This window comes from Loxodonta africana, chromosome 8 (genome assembly GCF_030014295.1).
Source record: "Loxodonta africana isolate mLoxAfr1 chromosome 8, mLoxAfr1.hap2, whole genome shotgun sequence".
NCBI classification, from domain to species: domain Eukaryota; kingdom Metazoa; phylum Chordata; class Mammalia; order Proboscidea; family Elephantidae; genus Loxodonta; species Loxodonta africana.
This window is the reverse complement of record NC_087349.1, coordinates 6,705,049-6,725,988: the sequence shown is the minus strand read 5'-3', so window position 1 is coordinate 6,725,988 and position 20,940 is coordinate 6,705,049. Positions and strand designations below refer to the sequence as shown.

General features: G+C 54.4%; 1 protein-coding gene across 2 annotated transcripts; it reads right to left on the bottom strand.

Moving 5' to 3' along the window:
• Positions 1–34: 34 nt before the first annotated feature.
• LOC100663115 (transient receptor potential cation channel subfamily V member 6) lies at positions 35–16,847 on the bottom strand. Of its 2 annotated transcripts, XM_064289619.1 has the most exons (15): positions 16,557–16,847; positions 6,674–6,771; positions 6,295–6,417; positions 5,843–5,980; positions 5,563–5,661; positions 5,304–5,482; positions 4,690–4,836; positions 4,374–4,586; positions 4,036–4,122; positions 3,863–3,939; positions 3,494–3,659; positions 3,007–3,073; positions 2,374–2,642; positions 1,027–1,133; positions 35–782 (listed from the first exon to the last, which is right to left on the bottom strand). In XM_064289619.1, exons 1-15 carry the CDS (start codon positions 16,679–16,681, stop codon positions 497–499), a joined length of 2,181 nt encoding a protein of 726 aa, XP_064145689.1. In that variant the 5' UTR covers positions 16,682–16,847; the 3' UTR covers positions 35–496. The 2 variants fall into 2 exon arrangements, with proteins under 2 accessions (XP_064145689.1, XP_064145688.1); XM_064289618.1 differs by lacking the exons at positions 6,674–6,771; positions 16,557–16,847 and having other exon boundaries at positions 36–782; positions 5,843–5,975; positions 6,295–6,345.
• Between the last annotated feature and the right edge of the window lie 4,093 nt (positions 16,848–20,940).

Here is a 20,940-nt window from a genome sequence, read left to right as displayed (position 1 = left end):
GCAGCCTCAGTCTGCAAGTGTGGCGAGGGGGTGCAGAGATGGATGAGGGGCCGGGCGGGAGCAGGCATGACTTTATTGGAAGGTGGAGGGGCAAGACTGCCCCTGACTTTACCCCGTCCAGAGTGACACCTGTCTCCCTAACACACCTGTCCACAGCCCAGTGCCCCCTACTGTCTAGAGCACCATGGGGAGGGTGGTCCCCTCCCACTTATCAGGCAGAGATGGGGCCGGGCTTGAGACAGCGCACCTGTCCTTAAAGTGCTTGCTCGATAGTGCAGTGGTCCTAGGGGAGGGGAGGGCGGCAGCAGGCTAGTGCCCACCTTGGGCCAGCTGTGCTGGGTGCACCTGGATCCTCCTTGGTTCCCTCCCGCCCCGAGCAAGGGCACCGGAGGCCTGGAGCACGGGCCGTCTGCTGCATCCTCAGGCTCATTCGCTCCCCCGCCCCTGGCCCCGGGCAGACTCCAGTTTTCTCTGCCCCCAGGAGGCAGGCAGGCGCTTAGATCTGGTACTCCCAACTGTCCTGGTCCACCTCCAGCCCCTTGTTGACCACACCCCGCAGCTCCCTCCGCAAGGCCCCTTGCCGCAGCCTCTCCCAGTTGGTGCTGCTCCGGGAGGTGCTCCGAGACACCGAGGGCGTGGGGACAGGCAGGTGCTGGCCGAAGGTTTGGCCAAGCCGCAGCTTCTGCACCGAGTTGCCGTCCAGGTTGTCGTTGTCCAGGTTTTGGAAGGCCTGCGCATAGCGCTGCACACGCTGCCGGTTGAGGTCCTGCCTGTCCTCCACCCTGCAGAGCACGAGGCCTTGAAGGCCAGTCCCCTAGGACTGGCCCCTGTCCCCACCCCACCCCAGCCTCCTGTCCTCAGCAGTTGATGTTGGCAAAGGGCCACCACACCACTGGCCTGTCCCTTAGCAGCAGCTCAGCCCTCAATGTGGGGTGGGCACAGGCCCCCATAGGGCCCCTGGGGGCAGAGGGTGGCCTGAGCAGAGGGACAAGGCACACAGAACCCCCAACCCCACATGTCACTCACCGAAGGTACCAGTGGTCCCCCAGCCCATACTCGCGCCCACAGATTCCAGACCGAGGCCACAGGCATCGAGGCAACTTCCGCTCTAGCATCACTGTAGTGTCCACGACCTGGAAGGGGCCAGAGGGGAAGTCAGAGGGAGGCTGGGTGCAGCAGAGAAATGAGAAGAAGCGGGGGTGGGGGGGCACTAGAGCTCCTGGCTCCCAGGGGTGGTTAGCAACCCCTAATCTGCTGACCCTCTTCTCTGGGTGGGAGCCGGTATGACGTGGGCCTCACAGCTTTCGCCCAGTGACGGACATCGTGGGGATGCCAGGCTGCTGCTTCAGGAGTTGACAAACCTTGCTCCCGAGGAAAGCACATGAGAATGAACCAGTAACGGAGGAGTTCTCAAGGATACGGGATATTTTGACCCGACAAACACGGGCCACTTAAAAAGATAAGCATTCTGTTTAGAAATCTACAGAGAGCAAGCAGTTTTCATGGAGAAAATAGTTTCCTGACCAAACTCTGTTTAGCCAATTTCTTTTATTTGGCTTTCTACACAGCACAGTTAAATGGCTTCCAATTTTTAGAATTTCCATTTTGCTTTTACTGGAATTATCATTTTTACTGTGATAAATTCCTTTCTAAGAATATTTCATAACGAGGGTTGGAATCATTTAGCAGTCTTTTGTTCCCATCACGATGACGTGACTGAAGATAGCTTCTGCTACAATAGGAAATTTTTTGTGGCATCATTTTTAACAAGTCTGATTTTTCTGGGTCAAATTTTACAGACTTAAATATTGTCAAGACTTGATACTCACGTTTTTATTCTGTAATGAAGTTTACTGAATGCCATTTTAGCCACTGTTAGCTTCTTTTTCTTGTTGATTATTCTAGAAGACTGAGGCTTTCATTTTTTCTTAGCTAATTGTCGAGAAAATTGTGCGGAATTCTTTTCAGCTACTCCAGTATTGGAGTCTCCAAATGGTGCAAATGGTTAGCACACTTGGCTGCTAACCTAAAGGTTGGAAATTTGAGTCCACCTAGAGGGCACCTTGGAAGAAAGGCCTAGCTATCTACTTCAGAGAAAATCAGTCATTGAAAACCCTGTGGCGCAGAGCTCTACTCTGACACACATGGGGTGGCTGTGACTCAGAGTTGCTTTGACCGCAACTGGTATTTGTATTCCAGTATTGCTTGGTGGTATTGCTAATCCAATTTTCTTTCAAATGTTGCTGTATTTTGTGATCTTTGCAATAACCATGCAAACATGGGGGATAAAAGACCAGCTTCTTTCTGAGCTAGGTCCACTCCGTGGCAGCAGTGGTGGCCTGCAGTAGCCTTCCCAGCCCCCAGGGGGCTCACCTGGGCCCTCCAGAGCTCGTCCCGCTCATGGGCCACCCGCCAGTGAGTGTCGCCCATCATGGCGATGAGGAGGTTGAGCATGAGCAGTGTCGCGATGATGGCGAAAGCAGCATAGGTGATGCAGAACATGAAGGGCAGGTCCACGTCGTAGTTGGCAGGGCCATCGATGACAGTGAGGAAGAGCTCGAAGGTACTGAATAGAGCCATGGGGTAGTTGTAGAAATGGCCCAGCTCGTGGGGGTCCTCGGTCTGGAAGACGATATAGAAGGCTGCCCCACCCAAGGGCTTGAAGGTTACCATAGCAACTGCACTGTGTCTAGCCTACACCATCTCTTGGGGCCTTCTCAGTCTTGCTCCCCTCATCACCAATATCGTCATCCCAGACCTCCGATGCTCATATGCGGTGTTCTTCTGTTCCCTTATTTTTTTTACAAGGCTCGCCTGATACCAAGAGCCACCTCTCCCTAGCACTCCCAATCTCCCTTCCCTTGGGGTCCAGCATCCCATCTTTAGACACTGTACTCTGCCCTCTGCCTTACTTCCCACCTTTCCCTGAGCATACCCAGAGGCATCCTATGCACTGTAGCTTCCCAGCCTCCCCCTCCCATGGCCCCACCTGGGCAGATGACTTACCTGAGGCAAAGCCCAGGATGACCACAGCCATGAGCCAGCAGAAGCGCATCAGGTCTCCAAAGATCATCTAGAGGGTAGAGGGAGAGCATTGCCACACACATCCTCAGCAGTCACCACCTCCGGCCTCTGACAGTCTAACCCACAAGTCTTACAGCTCTGCCATCTAGGAGAGGGAGTGGCAAACCAGAGCCTGCAGGCCAAATCTACCTGGACACTTTCTTATAGCTCTTGAACAAAAAATGGCTCTTACATTTTGTAAGGGCTGTGGGAAAAAAAGGAGGGGGAAGAGAAGGAGAATAAAGAGGAGGAGGAGAAGAAAAAGGAAAAGAAGGAGAAGGAGAAAAAGAAGGGACCATACACTGCTCACAAAGCCTAAAACAGTTACTTTGTGGCCCTTTATAGGACATATTTCTGAGCCCTGCTCTAGGACCTTTCTCCAGCAGGGCAGTTCTGCAGCTGACAGGGGACAATTGGGGGAGGCACGGACCTTCTGGATCATGATGGTGAAGGGGCCTATCATCTGGAATCCTCGGGCAAAATACATGACGTTGCACCAGCCCAGCACCAGGGCGAAGGACATGGGAATCACCTCCCCGTTGGTATTGGTGAGCCGCATGACCACGATGACCAGCACCATGCAGGCGTAGGTGACACTGGGGAAGGGCAAGAGGAGGGCTGGGTTATCCTGGGCACCAGCAGCAATGAGATAACTGTTCCTGCACACTCCAGTTCAGCCTCCACACCACACACAGGGTCTCACACACGTCTCTGGAAAGGAGCCTCGGGGTGAAGGTGCTCCAGGAAAGGAAACTGGAGCCCAGGTGAGGGAAAGGGTGGGGGGAGGAAGGAGACTCACATGAGGATATGGAATGGCCCCCCGAGGGAGGTATGTCCAAAGAAGCGAGTGACCCCAACCCTGAAGATGTCCGGGATCTGGGGAGAGGCCAGGGAAATGCAAAGACACTTGTAGATGGAGCTCAAGTGGGTGCCCGGGCAGATGGCCTCACCTGGACTCTGCCCACACCTCACCTCCAGGAGCAGGATGATCAGGGCTCCAAGTATAGTCACCAGCTCCCCCATCAGGCGGACGCTATCCTTGGGGGTCACATAGGCCTCCTGTGGGGGTAGGGATGGTCAGAGTACTCAGGCATCCCCTGAAGTCAGGCAGGACTCAGGGACACCCTGCCCAGGCTGACTCACTGTCAGGTGGGGCTCTTTCCAGGCCTGTCCTTGGAGGACAAGTGAGTGTGTTTATGTGTGTGGGAACTTGTGGTTGGTGACCATGCATTTGAGAATGGGGGAAGGGAGTGATATGGGGTACCGGCAGGGGCCTGCCTCATGTCTGAGAAAGGGCTCCGAGGACTCACCTGGAGCAGCTTTTGCTGAAGGAGGCCATTGTCTCGGGGACTCGTGCGGTTGCTGGTCCTGGGCTTGAGGGGGCGGTAGACACAGCACATGGTGAAACAGATGATGTAGAGCAGGTAGATGGCGCCCAGCAAGTAGAAGTATGGCCGCCCGTACCGCCTCCACTTGAGGCTCACCAGCTCCTTCACAGGCGTCAGGTCCAGTATCTGGCGTGCCTGCAAGGACAGAGGGGGCAGCTCAAAGATCTGCCAGCCCGCACCGGCTGCCCTGCCTGATGCCCCTTCCCATTGGCCCCTGCCCAGTGCCTGCTGCCCACACCTCCCGCTTCTTGGTGGTGACAATGAGCTCCAGCAGGGACTGCTCCTCTCCCCAGGAGTCGATCTCCGTGAGGTCGTACAGGGTGGAAGTCAGCGGCCCGTAGGTCCACTGGATGTGCTTCCGCCGCTGCATCAGGTGCTGGAACATCTGGGGTGGGGCAGAGAGGAGTCAGGAGGGACTGACACCTTCTTGAGGGACGGTCGCCAGGTGTGGTGGGGCAGCTCTGCGGGGCCAAGACTGCTGGAGTGGGCGGCTGCGCTTCTCCATGATCACAGACGTGGGTGGGCACAAGGACCACATGCACACTGACCCCCAGACCCCTCTCCTGACCCCGTGCCCCCTCCAGAGCTTGGTTAATGGAGCTCAGAGGCTCTGTGGGTGGATTACAGACAATCCCAGGGAGGAGTCCAGATGCTACAAGCCCCCAAGACCCTGGGGAGCAAAAGCAGGAGAGATGGGGGATAGCCGGACAGCAGGGTACCAGAGTGGTGGGAGATGAAAAAGGGTCTTACTCTGGCTGGGGGCCAAAAGGCAGGGAGTATGAGCCCTTGGAACCCCCTGAGGACCAGCATGTGGGGGAGGGTGCTAGGTAGCCCCAGGGTGGGTGTCCTCACCACGGTGTTGCCCTCCATTCCCGCCAGCTTGAAGGGAGTGAGGCCCTGGTGGTTGGGCACGAGGTCCAAGGACTGCAGGGGGTCCCCCCCACGGCCGTCGAAGGAGAGCAGTAGGTTGTACATCTGGCAGGCAAAGGTCTTGTTGGGCTGGAGAGTGAGGATGTGCAGCACGGTGTTTCCTGGGGGGACAGAGTGTCACATGGCCGCCACACCCAGGCCCAGTGTGGCCCCTACACCCGCAGGGCCTAGCCCCTCTTACCCAGGGTGTCCTGGGCACGGACGTCTGCTCCGTGCTCAATGAGCAGCCGCACGAGCTCCTCGCTGCCCACGCAGGCAGCAAAGGACAGTGGGTGCTCCCCTGGGGGAGAGAGGCCATGAGTGGAGAGTGAGGGGCAGTCCCCAGTGACTGCCCCCACATCTCAGCTTGGGGACCCTTGTGGAGAGAACCAGAGCAGGGACAATGTATTTGCCTGGCACCTTTCTCCACCCCCTTCTTCACCCCTTCCTCCTGCCCCCACCCCAGCTCCCCCGAGTCTCACCAAAGTAGATGAGGTTGCGGGAGCTTCGGCGGAAAGCCACCCCTGTGGCCCTCGCAGAGACGCTGGCCCCGTGAGCGAGCAGGGCTCGTGCCAAGTTCACGTTCTGGTTCACGATGGCGATGTGCAGTGCAGTCTGGCCTGGCCAGAGAGAGCATCAGAGGGCTGGTCCCCGTGGGGTCCTTACCCTGTCTGCTCCTGGCCCACGTCCCAGGAACAGATGGCAGGGTGCCTGGGGTCTGAAAGCCTGCCTGTTCCATTCCCACCAGACATGTCGGGGTCAGGTGCCTTGCTGACCTGAGTCTCCAATAACAGGAAGATGGAGACGGAAGGGAGGAAAGAACAGGGGGCTCGGATTCCCACTTGGGTTCTCCAAACACCCAAGCAGGGACGACTTCAAATGCCCAGTCCTCTAGCATGCAGCCGGCCCTTTCCTCCCCTGGGCTCAGCCTCACCCTCATACAGCTCCGACACCATGGGCTCCCGGACCAGCTCTGGGGCTGCCTCCATCAGCAGCAGAGCGACCTCCAGGTTGTCATAGAGGGCGGCCACGTGCAGCGCTGTTTCCCCCAGGGCTCCTGGAGGGGACAGAGGGGAGAGGCTGTGGCTTCTGGGCCGGGGGAGGGGACAGGGCAGACATAGGCTTCTATATGGCCCCAGGCCCCCCATGCCATCCTGGGCCCCCATGCAGCCCTGGCCCAGGTGGCTGGCCAAGTAGGCGGAAGGTGACAGGTTTCCCCCACTGATGCTCTGCCTCCCCGACCTCGGCAGGGCACGTGGTTTCCCCACCCTGTAGCAGCATCTTCAGGGCTCCACCACCTCCACTGCCCTCACCCCGTTGGTTCAGCTCGCAGGCCTCATACTTGAGCAGCTTGGTCAGTGCCTGGACATCATTCTTCTTGGCAGCTAGAAGGAGTGGGGACTCCCAGATCCTGTGGGGGCGGGATGCGATGGGGAGCAGTGAGTGCCGGCTGTCCATCGAAGGGTGTGGCTCCGGCCATCACTACAGATACATCCTCTGGTGCTGGAGGTGGGGCCATCCATTGGAGGACGGTGTGGCCTCTTTCCCCTGCACATTTAATTCACCCAAACCAGCATTCTGTCTGCTTGGCTTGGGTGGGAGACCTCGGTGCCTGGTGTCTGTCTTCTGGGTGCTGGGAGCTGAGTGTCTGGGGTGTCATCTGCACTCAGGACATGGAGGGCAGAAGTGGGAAGGGAGTCCACTGACACCCTCATCCACCTCAGGCCTGTTAACTCTGGAGGGCTAGCCCCACTAGGTACCAGAGACGCCCTTCAGGTGAGGCTTGTTCTGTCCACCTGATCACCTGGTGTGTGGGCTGGAAGTGCCAGGGCTTCCCCTTGGATTTGTGCAGGAAGCACACAGGTGGAAGGTGACAGGTTTCCCCCACTGAGGTTCTGCCTCCCTGACCTTCTTAGCAGGGCACGTGGTCCCCTACTCTGTAGTAGCATCTTCAGGGCTCTCCCACGAGGCAGCAACCATGCTCCAGGAGAGAAAGCCTGGCTCCAGGTCTCTCTGTCCCCTTCCCTCCCTCCACTTTCTCTTTGTCGCTCACATCTTTCTTCTCACAACCTAATCTCCACCACCCTGCTACCCTGGACCGTCAGCATCACATGACAATGTATAAGATGCACAGGCTCTCAGGCCACGCCTCTGACCCAGGGAATCTGAATCTGCTAACAGTTTAACCAGGTCCTGGCGGAATCTTGTGAATGATGACATTTGAGAAGCTCTGCTTGAGCAGTATGTGGCCCATGTGCGGCCCCCACACGTGGCCCCTGTGGCAATGAGTGAGTCAGGGGCCAGCTCTGGGGTTTGCACCTTCTGCTGGCGGTTGTGAAAGTCTGGAAGCAGTGTCCCCTCAGGCCCCAACTGCTGCCTGTAGGGCCTCCAAATCTCTTTTATTCTGTCTGTTTGCACCATGAAGTTCAACGCTGTGACCAGCAGAGATGGAGCCGAGGAGCCAGAGGATGATTCAGAGGCCCCGTCATCTGGCTCGTGGGTAAGGATGGCCGATCCTGCCCTTGGACCCTCCTTCAGCCTATCCAATGTAGACTGTGGGGATCCTTTTTTTTCGGGTCCCTAAGTCAGATTCCAAGGAGCCCTGGTGGTACAGTGGTTAAGCACTCAGTTGCTAACTCAAAGGTTGGCAGTTCAAACCCACCTAGCTGCTCTGCAGGAGAGAGATGCAGCAGTCTGCTCCAATAAAGATTACAGCCTGGGGAACCTGATGGGGCAGTTCTACTCTGTCCTATAGGGTCACTATCAGTTGGAATCGACTCAATGGCAGCAGGCTTGGGTTTTTTTTGTTGTTGTTTTTAAGTCAGATTCTAGCGCTTCCTACCTCTTATCTGCTTCTCTCTTCCTTAAGCAAAGCTATCTTCTCAGACCCCCAAAATCATCTCTTGAGTTTCATTCTTACCCTGAAAGGAAAGCCTTTTTAAAAATCAGCAACTAAGACACATGTTTTTGTTGTGTGCCATCGAGTCAGTTCCAACTCATAGTGATCCCATGTGACAGAGCAGAACTGCCCTGTAAGGTTTTCTAGGCTGTACTCTTTATGGGAACAGATTGCCAGGTCTTTCTCCCGCAGAGCTGCTGATGGGTTGGAACCACCAACCTTTTGGTTACTAGCTGAGTGCTTAACCATTGTGCCCCAGAGCTCCTACTAAGACACATGGGAACTTCTTATTTAATTTTTTTCTCAGCCCAGAGCTGCTTGGTCTTTCTATGGGAGAGAGTGAAGTAAGCCTACTTATCCACAGAGTGCAAACCATGTGACTTACAAAAGCCACAGGTGGGACCGAATCCTCCCTGGCTGGGGCAGGTGGGATGGCGTGAGCTCCTGTGTCTCCTCATCAGTAGATGGGCTCCCCTCACCCACAGGCCAGCTCCAGGCCCTGCCCTCAACTTTTAACCTTCTCTCTCCACTGGATCCTGACCCCTTACCGCTACCCACTCTCACCAATCGTCGACCTCATTCTCTAGCCTGAGAGCAGGCTAAAGAGCTTCCTGACATCCCACCTGCCTCCAGCCACCATCCACCATGATAACTTTCCCAAATGGCAGACACAACTGCAGCCATCCCAGCATACAAAGCCCCATGGCCCTGAGATGGCCAGGATCGAGAACAATGATGCGCTTTTAGCGTCTTTGAGTAACGACTCTGTCCCCATTCCTTAGACATCCTCTCAGCACATGCCTGCACCCCAGGACGCCTGTGCTCCCTAAGCCGTGCCCACACTGCTCCTTCCACCCAGAATCCATTGCACACTGCGTGTTCTGCCCCCCTCGTGCTTAGGAGACAGTGGGCACTCACTGGAAGTGACTGGTGAGTGAGCAGCCCTCACCAGTGCCAGAAGGCGTTGGCTCTCTTGCCTCATCATCTCCATCAGCCACCCCCTAAGGCAACCTTAAGCAAACAGACAGTCTACAGGAAAACAGCATGCTGCCACGCAAAAAGAGCTGCAGAAGGAGTTTTCTACACCCCCCACCTTTCCGGCACATTGCACCCAGCCCCCCAACAGGTATCTGAGAGCCCGCACTGGACTAGGGGAAAAGCAAATAAAGCCTTCCCCAACACTCACACACACATACAGGTTCACACACACACACATGCTTACACTTGTACCCTCACACACATGCACACACACATACACTCATACCCTCACACCCATGCACACACACACATGTACACACATACACACATACACTCATACCCTCATACACATGTACACACACATATACACATATTCACACTCATGCCCTCACACAATGCACACACACACTCATACCCTCACACACATGCACACACACATACATACATACTCACACTCATGCCCTCACACACATGCACACACACATATACTCACACTCATGCCCTCACACACATACACACATACTGACACTCATGCCCTCACACACATACACACATACTGACACTCATGCCCTCACACACATACTCACACTCATGCCCTCACACACATGCACACACACATATTCATGCACAGACTCACACTCATACCCTCACACACATATTCACACTCATACTCACACTCGTGCCCTCACACACATGCACACACACATATTCACACTCATACCCTCACACATATAACACTCATACATGCACATACACACTCACATATTAACACAGACTTGCACACATAACACACCTATTCACACACGCATTAATACCTTCACACCTGAACACTCACACACATTAACACACATACACACATGCATATTCACACACACACTTACACCCTCACACACATGCACACTCACACAACATATTCACAAACACGCTCACACTCACTCACATACAGACACACTTATACACATTGACACACATACATATTCACTCATACACTCACACACATGCACACTCACATATGCACACAAATTTCATACTCATACACATACCCACACACACATTAATACACACACACGTGCAGTCACATATGCACACACCCGCACATACACACTTAGATACACATTAATACTCCCATGCTCACACACATACACACTCACACACAATAACACACATTCATGCTCACAGACATGCACACTCACAGACATACACACTCATACACACATTACCATGCTCACTCACACACACCCTCCACACACACCCCCTCACACACACCCCCCAGCATGCCGAACACTCTCTCCTTGGCCTTCCTCTGACTGTAGCATTGTCAGCGGGTGCTGTAACTGGTACCTGCCTCTTCCTCTGGGCTATGGGGACTTGTGGGCACAGAGCTCAATTTCTCATACACTTGTCTGACCCCAACTGACTTTGAGTTTGGTGCCCCAGGTTGAGGAAATGTGTGAAAGGTTACCAGCCAAGCACAAAATGGGACCAAGGGGCGCCTTACCGAGTCTAGAGTTTGCCTCCCTGCTCCTCAAGATTCCAGCAGAGGGGCTAGCCAGTGGGAGGACTGGAGACGAACTTTTGGTCCCTAACCATCACCGGCGCCTGTCAACATCTCTACAAACCTACTTTTCCCAGCTACGCCTTTTCTTATCACTACTGACCACCCAGTGGGTGGGAGAAGGACACATCCCATAATGAGACCACGGGTTACCAGATTTAGCAAATAAACATACAGGATTTCCAGTTAAATTTGAATTTTACGTAATCAAGGAACACCATAAATTTTTTTTTTTTAGTATAATTATGCTCCATGAAATATTTGGGATATACTTATACTAAGTATTCCTTGTTTATCTGAAATTCAACTTTAACCGAGTCTCCTGTATTTTATCTGGCAAGCCTGGTCAGACCTCACTCTGGGGTGAAGACCAGCTATGGCCAACCCAGCATGGCTTGTAGAGAGCTGGCTTCCTCCGAGGCAAACTCCAGAATCCAGCGGCGGGTGGTGGTATCCTCAGGGGCTACTGCAGAGCTATTACTTGCAATACTACCTGATGGCCATACGGGGGCAGCAGAGAAAGCCCAGTGCCTGTTCTTGGCAGGAAGTCTGACCCCCAAGCCCCAGCTGCTCTTGGGCCCCCTAAGAGAAGAACAAAGAGCAAGAGTGGTTTCTCCAATAGCATCACCAGACCCCCAAGACAGCCCATCACAGAATTTAGATCTGGCGCCAAATCCCACGCACTTTCCCCAGGTCCTGAAGACACCTCCCTGGGAGGGGAAGCATTAACAAAACATCTTTTAGTTTGACCGGCTGAACGGTATTCTCCCTCCCAGGGGGAAGTTCGACCTTATTTTGCAGAAGACACAAAATTAGAAATTACGACTGGAAGGTCTTATTTACAAACAGTGGGTTTAAAGCAGTGGTTTTCAACCAGGACTATTCCTCTCCCTGCCAAGGGGCATTTGCAATATCTGCTTGTCACAACTGGGGAGGGTGCTTCTGGCAACCACCGGGCAGAGGGCAGGGATGCTGCTGAACATCCTATAGTGTACAGGACAGCTGCCCCCTCTCCCTGCAACAAAGAATTATTTGGTTAAAATGTCAAGAGTGCTGAGGTTTAGAAACCCTGACTTAGAGGCATAATTACTCAAAATCCATTAAAAAGGGAGTCTTCACATTAAAAGGAATGAGAAAGTCTCTGTAGGTGTTTGTTTACAGATCATTACATACTTAGGGAAGGGAGAAACAAAAAGGTGGCGGAAAGAAATCATGGAGCAAATCTGAAATTCCAGTAGTCTGAAAGGTGTTTCCAGGCTTATTCTACTGAACAATTAATTATAAAATTGAAGAGTCTGCATTAATATTTAAAAACCACAAACCAAACCCATTTGTCAAGTTGATTCTGACTCACGGCAGCCCATGTGTTACAGGGTAGAACTGTGCTCCATAGGGTTTTCTTGGCTGTAATCTTAATGACAGCAGATTGCCAGGTCTTTCTTCCATGATGCCAGAGTGGGTTTGAACTGCCAGCCTTTTGGTTAGTAGACAAGCACGAATGGTTTGCACCACCTGGGGGCCTTGGTTCAATATTCCAAACCAAAAAACCAAACCAGTTCCCGTCGAGTCAAATCTGACTCAGGATGACCCCATGTGTGCAAAGTAGAACTGCTCCATAGGGTTTTCAAGGCCATGACATTTGGGGAGCAGATTGCCAGGCCTTTCTTCCAAGGTGCTTCTGGGTGGGTTCAAACCACCAACCTTTAGATTAGTAGTCGAGCACTTAACCGTTTGCGCCACCCAGGGACATACTCAGTTCAATATTAAAAACCAAAAAACTAAATCTTTTGCAGTCGAGTCAATTCCTCTGAGTGCTAGTGGCCCTATAGGACAGAGTAGAACTGCCCTATAGGGTTTCCGTGAGGCAGAGTGGCACAGTGGAAGCGTGCTGGGCCCATAACCCAGAGGTCGATGGATTGAAACAATTCTCTGCTATGAACTTTTGGAAACCCTGGTGGCGTGGTGGTTAAATGCTATGGCTGCTAATCAAAGGGTCCGCCTTTCGAATCTGCCAGGCTCTCCCTGGAAACTCTATGGGGCACTTCTAATCTGTCCTATAGGGTCGCTATGAGTTGGAATCGACTCAACCGCACTGGGTTTTTGGTTTGGTACAGGGTTTCCAAGGAGCACTTCGTGGATCTGAACTGCCCACCTTTTGGTTAGCAGCTGTAGCACTTAACCCCTGTGCCACCACGGTTCAATACTACTAGTCTGGTGGAAATCCCAGCTGGGTTGCTGGCACAAAACCACACAGGTGTTTTTGGTTGAATGAAGGCATCAACTGTCCCCCTGCGGGCTCCCTCTGAGCCACGAGCGCCCCGCCCCTCCTTGGTGCTCTGGGCTTGCAGGTCTGTGCCTGTCTGGACAACAGCAGACAGTGCCCGCGGGAAGCCTTGCAGGGTTCCTGTGGAGCAAGGCAGGGTCAAGCATCTGGAGGAGAGGTCAGATCAGAACTTTAGCGTCTGAAGTCCCCAGAAATCTAGTCCCACCTCTTCCTCTGACAGATGGCGAAAGTGACAGGAGCCAAGCAGCAGAGGCCAACCTGGGACTGGAGTGCGTGCTGCCTCTCTGTCCCTAGGCTCTGCGCTGACTGGCGTCTGAAGAGGGTTGGAGGACAGGGGCTGGTGTCAACATGTGACATGCGTGGCCCCCTGGCCCCTCCACAAGCCCCCCTGGCTCAGAGAAGCCAGCTGTGTGGGAGGGGTCTCCAGCATGGAAGCTCCTAGCCCAGGTTCCGGGAGACCCAGTCCTGTTAGGAGGGAGACGGAGGCCCCTCCAGCTCCTGCCCTTACTGTGATGTTTGAGCATGCCCACCCCATTTGTGGAATGGACTCTACAGTTTCCAGAGCACCGTCTCACTCGTGGTCACCTGGGGCCCTTACCAACTGTGATCGGGGGCGAATAGTTCTTCCCATTTCTCAGAGAAGGAGATCGAGGCCGCACAGCCAAATTTCTATCTGAAGACACAGAGAGTTAAAGGTAGATGCTTGGCCAGAGCCCAGCCCCTGGCTCGTACCATGAATTATGTGGTTCTTCTAGTTTATGGTTCTTGATTTTTCTCAGGGTTGGGGATGGGGTGGAGCATAGCAGTGACCACAGATGGAACAAAGAGCAGTCAGGTGTGGGGAGAGGCCCAGGCCAGGCGCTCCCAGGGTCAGCTCCCTCCAGCCCGGTCCTGGAGGCTGCAAGCGGAGGGCAAAGCACTGGAAAGCTTGGCACTGGTCACCTCCTGAGGTCTGTGACTCCTATATGTGTGCCAGTGGACATATATGCATGATGGTGTGTGTGTGTGCTGTGGGCGTGTGAGTGTGTGTATGAGATATTTGTGGTTGTGTGTGGGAGTGTGTATGGGAGTATTATGTGGTGTGTGGTATGTTTGTGGTTGTGTGCATGTGTGCCCATATGTGTGTGATGTGTGTGGTGTGAGTTTGGTGTGTGTGTGGTGTGGTGTGTGTGTGGTGTATTTGAGAGTTTGTGTATAGTTATAGTGCATGTGATGTGTATGTATGTGGTGTGGTGTGTGTAGTGTGTGCAGTGTGCGTGTCTACATGTGATGTGTGTGGGGGTATAAGAGTGTGTGCATACATGCATGTGTGGTGTGGTGTGTGGGGTGTGTGTGTGCGCGTAGAGTACATGTATGCATGCATGTGTGTGTAGTATTGCGGTGTGTTTGTATGTGGTATGTATGTTAAGTGTGCACGTGCGCATGTGTGTGCGTGTGTGTGTGTGTTGACTGAGACAGGGAAGGCATGACACACTGAGGGCCTGAAGCTCTCTCTGCCCACCACAAGGGAAGCCCCATGTTCCCTGCCTTTCCACCCAGTGACTCAGGGCGAAAGCGCCAGCCTGGAGGGGCGCCAAGTCGGGGCCCTCTGGAAGGCCCCAGCATGCCCTCCAGGAGCTCCGTCCTTCCCCCACCTGGCACTCTGAGCCTTTCTCATGACAGCCACCGTGCTCACGTAGACTGAATATGAGCACCCTGAGAGCAGGAAGATGCCTTATTCATTTTCCGCAAACCTAGTAGAGGCCTGGTGACTGATAAATGTCTAATAAAGTGAACATCAGGAAATAAGAAAACCTCAGGGCTGAGGGAGAGGTGACCCAGAAGAAACAGGGAGCCAGGGGAGAGCTCAGCGAAGACCCCAAAATGCGGAGTGGAGCAGAGGGGCTGCTGACCAAGATCCAGAGAGGGAGGTGCATGGAGCCCCCATCCTCCTCCCCCAGACTCCCACCATCTGAGTAGCTCTAGGCTGCCTGGTGCAAATGCGGGGAATGGGGTGAGAGCCCCCAGCACGTGGCCCTTTCCCTCCCTCGCCACCCATCTGAACTGTTCCCACATACATGCTCCCTGCTGACCTGCCTGCTGACCCTCCCAGGCCCGGTCAGTGTCCTCTGGGCCAGGCCCACCCAAGGGGAGGCAAGGCCTGGCACTGGTGCCCAGGGAGGAGAGGGCCAACAGGGCTTGCGGTGGGCTGGGTGGCAAGAGAAGGGGGGTCTCTGAAAAGCTAAGTGAAAGCAGCCCACCCACCTTCCCCCTGCCTTCACCTTCACAATGACTCCCAGAGAGCCCCCACCCCCCAGGCCCCTGGGCCTTTCTTTCTGTGCCTGGCTCCCCCAGCCCTGGGGTCCTGTGAGTGGGAGAAGGATGAGAGGAATGGGGTGGCCTGTTGTCTAACAATGATATCACTCTGTCACCCCAAGATGTCATCAGCCAAACATGTGCTCAGCCCCCACCCTCCCAGGCCTGGAGGGGAGAGGTGGGAGGCTGCTGTGAGAGACTGGAAGCCCAAACCCACAGAAGGAACCCAGCCCAGCTGAGAATCCTTCAAAGGAGGGAGAACGGGCCAGGCGGCCCCAGCCCCTGGCCAGGCGAGGCAGACCTTGGCTTCTGCGGTTGGAGAGAGCCCCTGGACACACACTGTGACAGCAGACCTATTGCCTGACAGCTCTGGGGCTGAAGGGGAAGCCCCAGCAGGAAGGACTTCCTGCTAGAGGCTGCCCTGGTGGGGAAGCCCAAGGGATACCTCGGAGACAGGCAGGGGTAGCCCCAGTCCCTCAGTTTCTCCTTCTCTCCAGCTCCTAAGCTGCTATGGTGGGGTCGGGGGCAGCAACGGAGCTTGGGGAAGTTTTCCGGGCTGGAAGCTCCAAGGGTGATTCCTAGGGCCTCAACGCTAAGGCCTCCCCAAGCTGGCCAGGAGAAGGGGGCCACAAGTCTCAGCATATCCTGGTGTCTTGTCAGTTGCTCATGTTTTTCCTTGACCTGGTATAGGAAGTCCAGGCTGGTGGTAGGCTTTTGTCTCCCGAGAGTTCGGTGGGTAGGGGGCCTTGGCCTAGTCTGAGGACATAAGTGGACAGTCATGACCACGATGGTATGTTGTCTTACTTTGTACTAGAACACCTCTCTGCTTTGTCCCTCTACCACATCCACTCACCACACCGCCCTTCACACTTTTGCTCTGTGTTTCTGGGGAGACAGCTCCAGGGTGGAAGGAGGACAAGTGTGCAAGCATCTCCTACTGCCTGCCAGCACCTCTGGGTGGGGTGGCTGACCATGCCAGCACCCCCGCAGGGCCCAGCCAAGGCTGGAGGGGGAAGCTCACAGGCACTTCCCTATGGAATAGCATGTCAGGGATTGCGGGCATCTGAGTCCCACCTGCGCCCGCTGTCGCGCAGTCCAGGACGGAGCCTGCCCCAAGCACACAGCCAGGCATCTCGGGCTAGCACGCCCAATAGCCGCGCGGAGGCGGCCGCCGTGCTCCCTTACCTCTGCTGCTGCAGCAGGAGCTGCTCGTCGCGGCTCTGCGCCCACGCCTCGCGGCTCTGGACCCACCCGCGGAGCTTGCCCCACAGGCGCAGCAGCAGTCCCCTGTCCTGGGCGCTCAGCCCCATGGGGTGGGGGGTCAGCTCCTGCAGGCGCTGGGGCCGGGGCCGCACCCCACCAGCGCCCCCCAGGCCTGGCCCACCCTTGACCTGCTGAGGCCCCGTCCTGTCGCGCGTCCCGGTGGGACAGGCTCGGGTGTCCTGGCAGGAACTGGGGCCTCCCGGGAGCGCTGGAGCCGGGACACTCCTCCTCCTCCCAAATTACCTGCGATTAAAGAGACAGGCGCACACCTGGCCACTGGACTTGCGCAAACGCCAGGCATGGCCTCCCTGCCCCCAGGCCACTGGGGTATGGCGCAGCCTCCCCCGACTTTGGGACACCTCGTGACCTTTCGTAGAAAGGCCAGGGCAGGTCAGTCTGGCCAGAGGGGCTGGGGGATGGGGGGGAGGGGAGAAGGGTCAGGCCCCACAGCACCTTTCCTGGGGTCTCTCTGTCTACCTCCCCAGCCTCCAGTGGAGGGGCCCTCCTGGCCCTCCCCTATCCCACCGCCCAGAAAGGTGCACAAATAGGGCAGTTTCTTAGCCTGCCTTGGCCCTCCTCACCCTCCTCCTATCCCCTCACTCATTTTTAGCTCTTGGGATCAAGGGTCTCTGACTTTTCTCCCAAAAGCCAGAAGATAGCCAGTGTAAACATTTTAGGTCTGCTGACCGCAGGCCGCGATGCACACTCTTCTTTGCTTGTTGTTTACAACACCTTAAACTTAAAGGTAAAAAAAACATCCACTCACAGGCCCGGCTTCAAAGGGGGCTGGGATGGATTTGCCTGGAGCCCCCTGCAGTCTGCAAACCCTGCTCTTCCCTACCCACCAACCTCCCCAGCCCCATGGTGGCTTGCCCTGTGAAATCCAGGATGCCCAGTTGAATTCGAATCTAAGGTAAACAATGAAGCATTGTTTTAGGGTCAATATGTCTCCAACACTGCCTGTGTGTATTTTCTGGCAACCTGGGGGTGGGGGCGAGGGTGGGGGGCCCTCACTAAGTGCCCCACGGAGCTCACACCAGGCCTGTGAAGGGGCTGGGTGTCTGCAGCTCACTGTGGGGATGGAAGTCCCTGGTGCTTACATGGCAGTAACTGGCGAAGGCAAGAGTCCAGCCTCCCTCCTTCCTGCCGTCCACTTGCCCTCAGGCCAACTGTAACAGAGAGTTAAGTGGCTGCACAGGTCACACAAATGGCCCCTGGTCCTGCTCCCGGGACTGTGCCATGAGAGGGCTCGGAGCCACCCCTTAGAGAGAGGAGAGGAGAGGAGGCCCTGACTCTCAAAGCCCAGCAGCGACCCTCTGTCCTAGCGTGTGGCCCCTGGCTGTTCAGTGCAGGCAGGCTACCCTGGCTCTCCCATCTGTTTCTTTTCCTACCTGCTCTGCTTCAGAGAGCTAGAAGCGGAGAGGGGGAATGTGTATGTGTGTGGTGTGTGTATTTGTGTGTGGTGTATGGGTGTGTGGTACGAGTGTGTGGTGTGTGTATATGTGTATGGTGGTGTGTGCTGTAGTTGTGGTACGTGTGTGCAGTGTGTGTGGTGTGGTGTTTGTGGTGTGTGTGGTGGGTGTGTGGTGTGTATTTGTGGTGTTTGTGGTATGTGTGATGAGTATGGTGTGTATATTTGGGTTGTGTGTGTGGTGTCTGTGTATATGTGGTGTGTATCTGCGTGTGTGGTGTGTATATGTGATGTTGGTGGTGCGTGTGTGTTGTCCGTGTGTGGTGTGTATCTGTGGTATGTGTGTGCTGCACGTGTGGTGTATATCTGGTGTGTGTGCATGATGCATGTGTGGTGTGTATCTGTGCTGTGTGTGGGATACATATGTGGTGCATATCTGTGGTATGTGTGTGGTGTGTGTGTGAAGTGTATCTCTAGTGTGTGTGGTGTGTAGTTGTGGTATGTATGGTGTGCATCTGTGCTGTCTGTGTGTGGCGTATATCTGTGGTTTGTGTGTTGTGTGTGGTGTTTGTGTGTGTGGAGTGTATCTGTGGTGTGTATCAGCGGTGTGTGTGTAGTGTTCTTGTGTGTATCTATGGTTTCTGTGGTGTGTATCTATGGTGGGTATCTGTGGTTTGTATGGCATGTGGTGTGTATCTGTGGTGTGTGTGGTGCGGTGTGTGTGTGATGTGTATCTGTGTGGTGTGTGTGATGTGTATCTGTGGTGTATGTGTGGTGTATATCTGTGGTTTGTGTGTATCAATGGTGTGTGTGTGATGTTTGTGTGTGTGATATGTATCTGTGGCGTGTGTGTGTGGTGTTTGTGTGTGGTGTGTATCTGTGGTGTGTGTATGGTGTGTGTAGTGTGTATCTGTGGTGTGTATGGTATGTATCTGTGGTATATGTGGTGTTTGTGTGTATGGTGTGTATCTGTGGTGTGTGTGTGGTGTTTGTGTGTATGGTGTGTATCTATGGTGTGTGTGTGGTGTTTGTGTGTGTGCTGTATATCTGTGGTGTGTGTGTGGTGTGTGTGTGTGGTGTGTGTGTGTGGTGTGTATCTGTGGTGTGTGTGTTGTTCATGTGTGGTGTGTATCTGTGGTATGTGTGTGCTGCATGTGTGGTGTGTGTCTGGTGTGTGTGATGTGTGTGCATGATGCATGTGTGGTGTGTATCTGTGGTGTGTGTGGGATACATACGTGGTGCGTATCTGTGGTGTGTGTGTGATGTGTATCTGTGGTATGTATGGTGTGCATCTGTGCTGTCTGTGTGTGGTGTGTATCTGTGGTTTGTGTGTTGTGTGAGGTGTTTGCGTGTGTGGTGTGTATCTGTGGTGTGTATCAGTGGTGTGTGTGTGGTGTTCTTGTGTGTATCTATGGTTTCTGTGGTGTGTATCTATGGTGGTATCTGTGGTGTATATGGCGTGTGGTGTGTATCAGTGGTGTGTGTGTGGTGTTCTTGTGTGTATCTGTGGTTTCTGTGGTGTGTATCTATGGTGGTATCTGTGGTGTATATGGCGTGTGGTGTGTATGGTGTGGTGTGTGTGTGATGTGTATCTGTGTGGTGTGTGTGATGTTTATCTGTGGTGTATGTGTGGTGTATATCTGTGGTTTGTGTGTATCTGTGGTGTGTGTGTGATGTTTGTGTTTGTGATATGTATCTGTGGCGTGTGTGTGTGGTGTTTGTGTGGGGTGTGTATCTGTGGTGTGTGTATGGTGTGTATCTGTGGTATATGTGTGATATATGTGGTGTTTGTGTGTATGGTGTATATCTGTGGTGTGTGTGTGGTGTGTGTGGTGTTTGTGTGTATCTGTGATGTGTGTGTGGAGTGTGGTGTGTGTGTGGTGTTTGTGTGTGGTATGTATCTGTGGTGTGTGTATGGTGTGTATCTGTGGTATATGTGTGGTATATGTGGTGTTGGTGTGTATGGTGTTTATCTGTGGTGTGTGTGTGGTATTTGTGTGTATGGTGTGTATCTATGGTGTGTGTGTGGTGTTTGTGTGTGTGGTGTGTATCTGTGGTATGTGTGTGGTGTGTGTGTGTGGTGTGTATCTGTGGTGTGTGTGGTATTTCTGTGTATGGTGTGTATCTATGGTGTGTGTGTGGTGTTTGTGTGTGTGGTGTGTATCTGTGGTATGTGTGTGGTGTGTGTGTGTGGTGTGTATCTGTGGTGTGTGTGTGGAGTGTGGTGAGTGTGGTGTGTGGTGTGCGTGCAGGGCAGAGGGGGACTGAGGCACTGGGTGGAGTGTCTCGGAGGTGAAGGGTAGGAGGCCCCCACTCTGAAAGGCCGCTGGGTAGAAAGCTCCTTGAGTCCCTGCTGCTGGCCCAGGGCCAGACCCCAGCCCCCTGAGTAAACAGCGAGTAGATTAGTGCCTTCCTCACCTGCCCAGGGGTCAGTAGGTGTGGAGAGAGGAGGGGAGGGCGCTAGAACCCAAACCTTGAACCCAGGACCTTTGCGCCCATTAGCCGTGTTTGTCCGCTGACCCACCCAGCTTCTCAGCTCCTTCAGTCCAGGCAGCAACCCCACTGGGGCAGGCGGGGGAGGGGGAAGGTACACAGGGGGCAGGAGGACTGGCTGTGTTCCCACTCTTTCTTCCCTCCTCAGTGTCCTCCCTCATGCTGCCTGTGCCCTGGTCAGCTGACAGATGGAAGGTTCAGGATGGACTCAGAGTGGGGTGGGGGAGGATAGGGAGCTTGCTGGACACCGGCTTCTGCCAACAAGGTTCTGTCAGTTCTTGGGCCAACATTGTGTACTTGGGTGTGGGTAAAAGACTGGGCGTGGCGGGACAGGTCGCCGGTGGTGTCACCACCCCAGGGCTAATACTGCCCCTTGCCTTCATCCCCTAGTCTCTCACACCT

Bases quoted from the DNA above. Each gene is read 5' to 3' on its own strand.
- LOC100663115 (XM_064289619.1), bottom strand. From the start codon at position 16,681: ATGGGGCTGAGCGCCCAGGACAGGGGACTGCTGCTGCGCCTGTGGGGC. The intron at 6,418-6,673 runs GTGAGGGCAGTG...TGTCCCCTCCAG, and splicing joins CTGCGAGCTGAACCAACGGG to GAGCCCTGGGGGAAACAGCG. The intron at 4,587-4,689 runs GTGTGGGCAGCA...CTGTCCTTGCAG, and splicing joins TCACCACCAAGAAGCGGGAG to GCACGCCAGATACTGGACCT.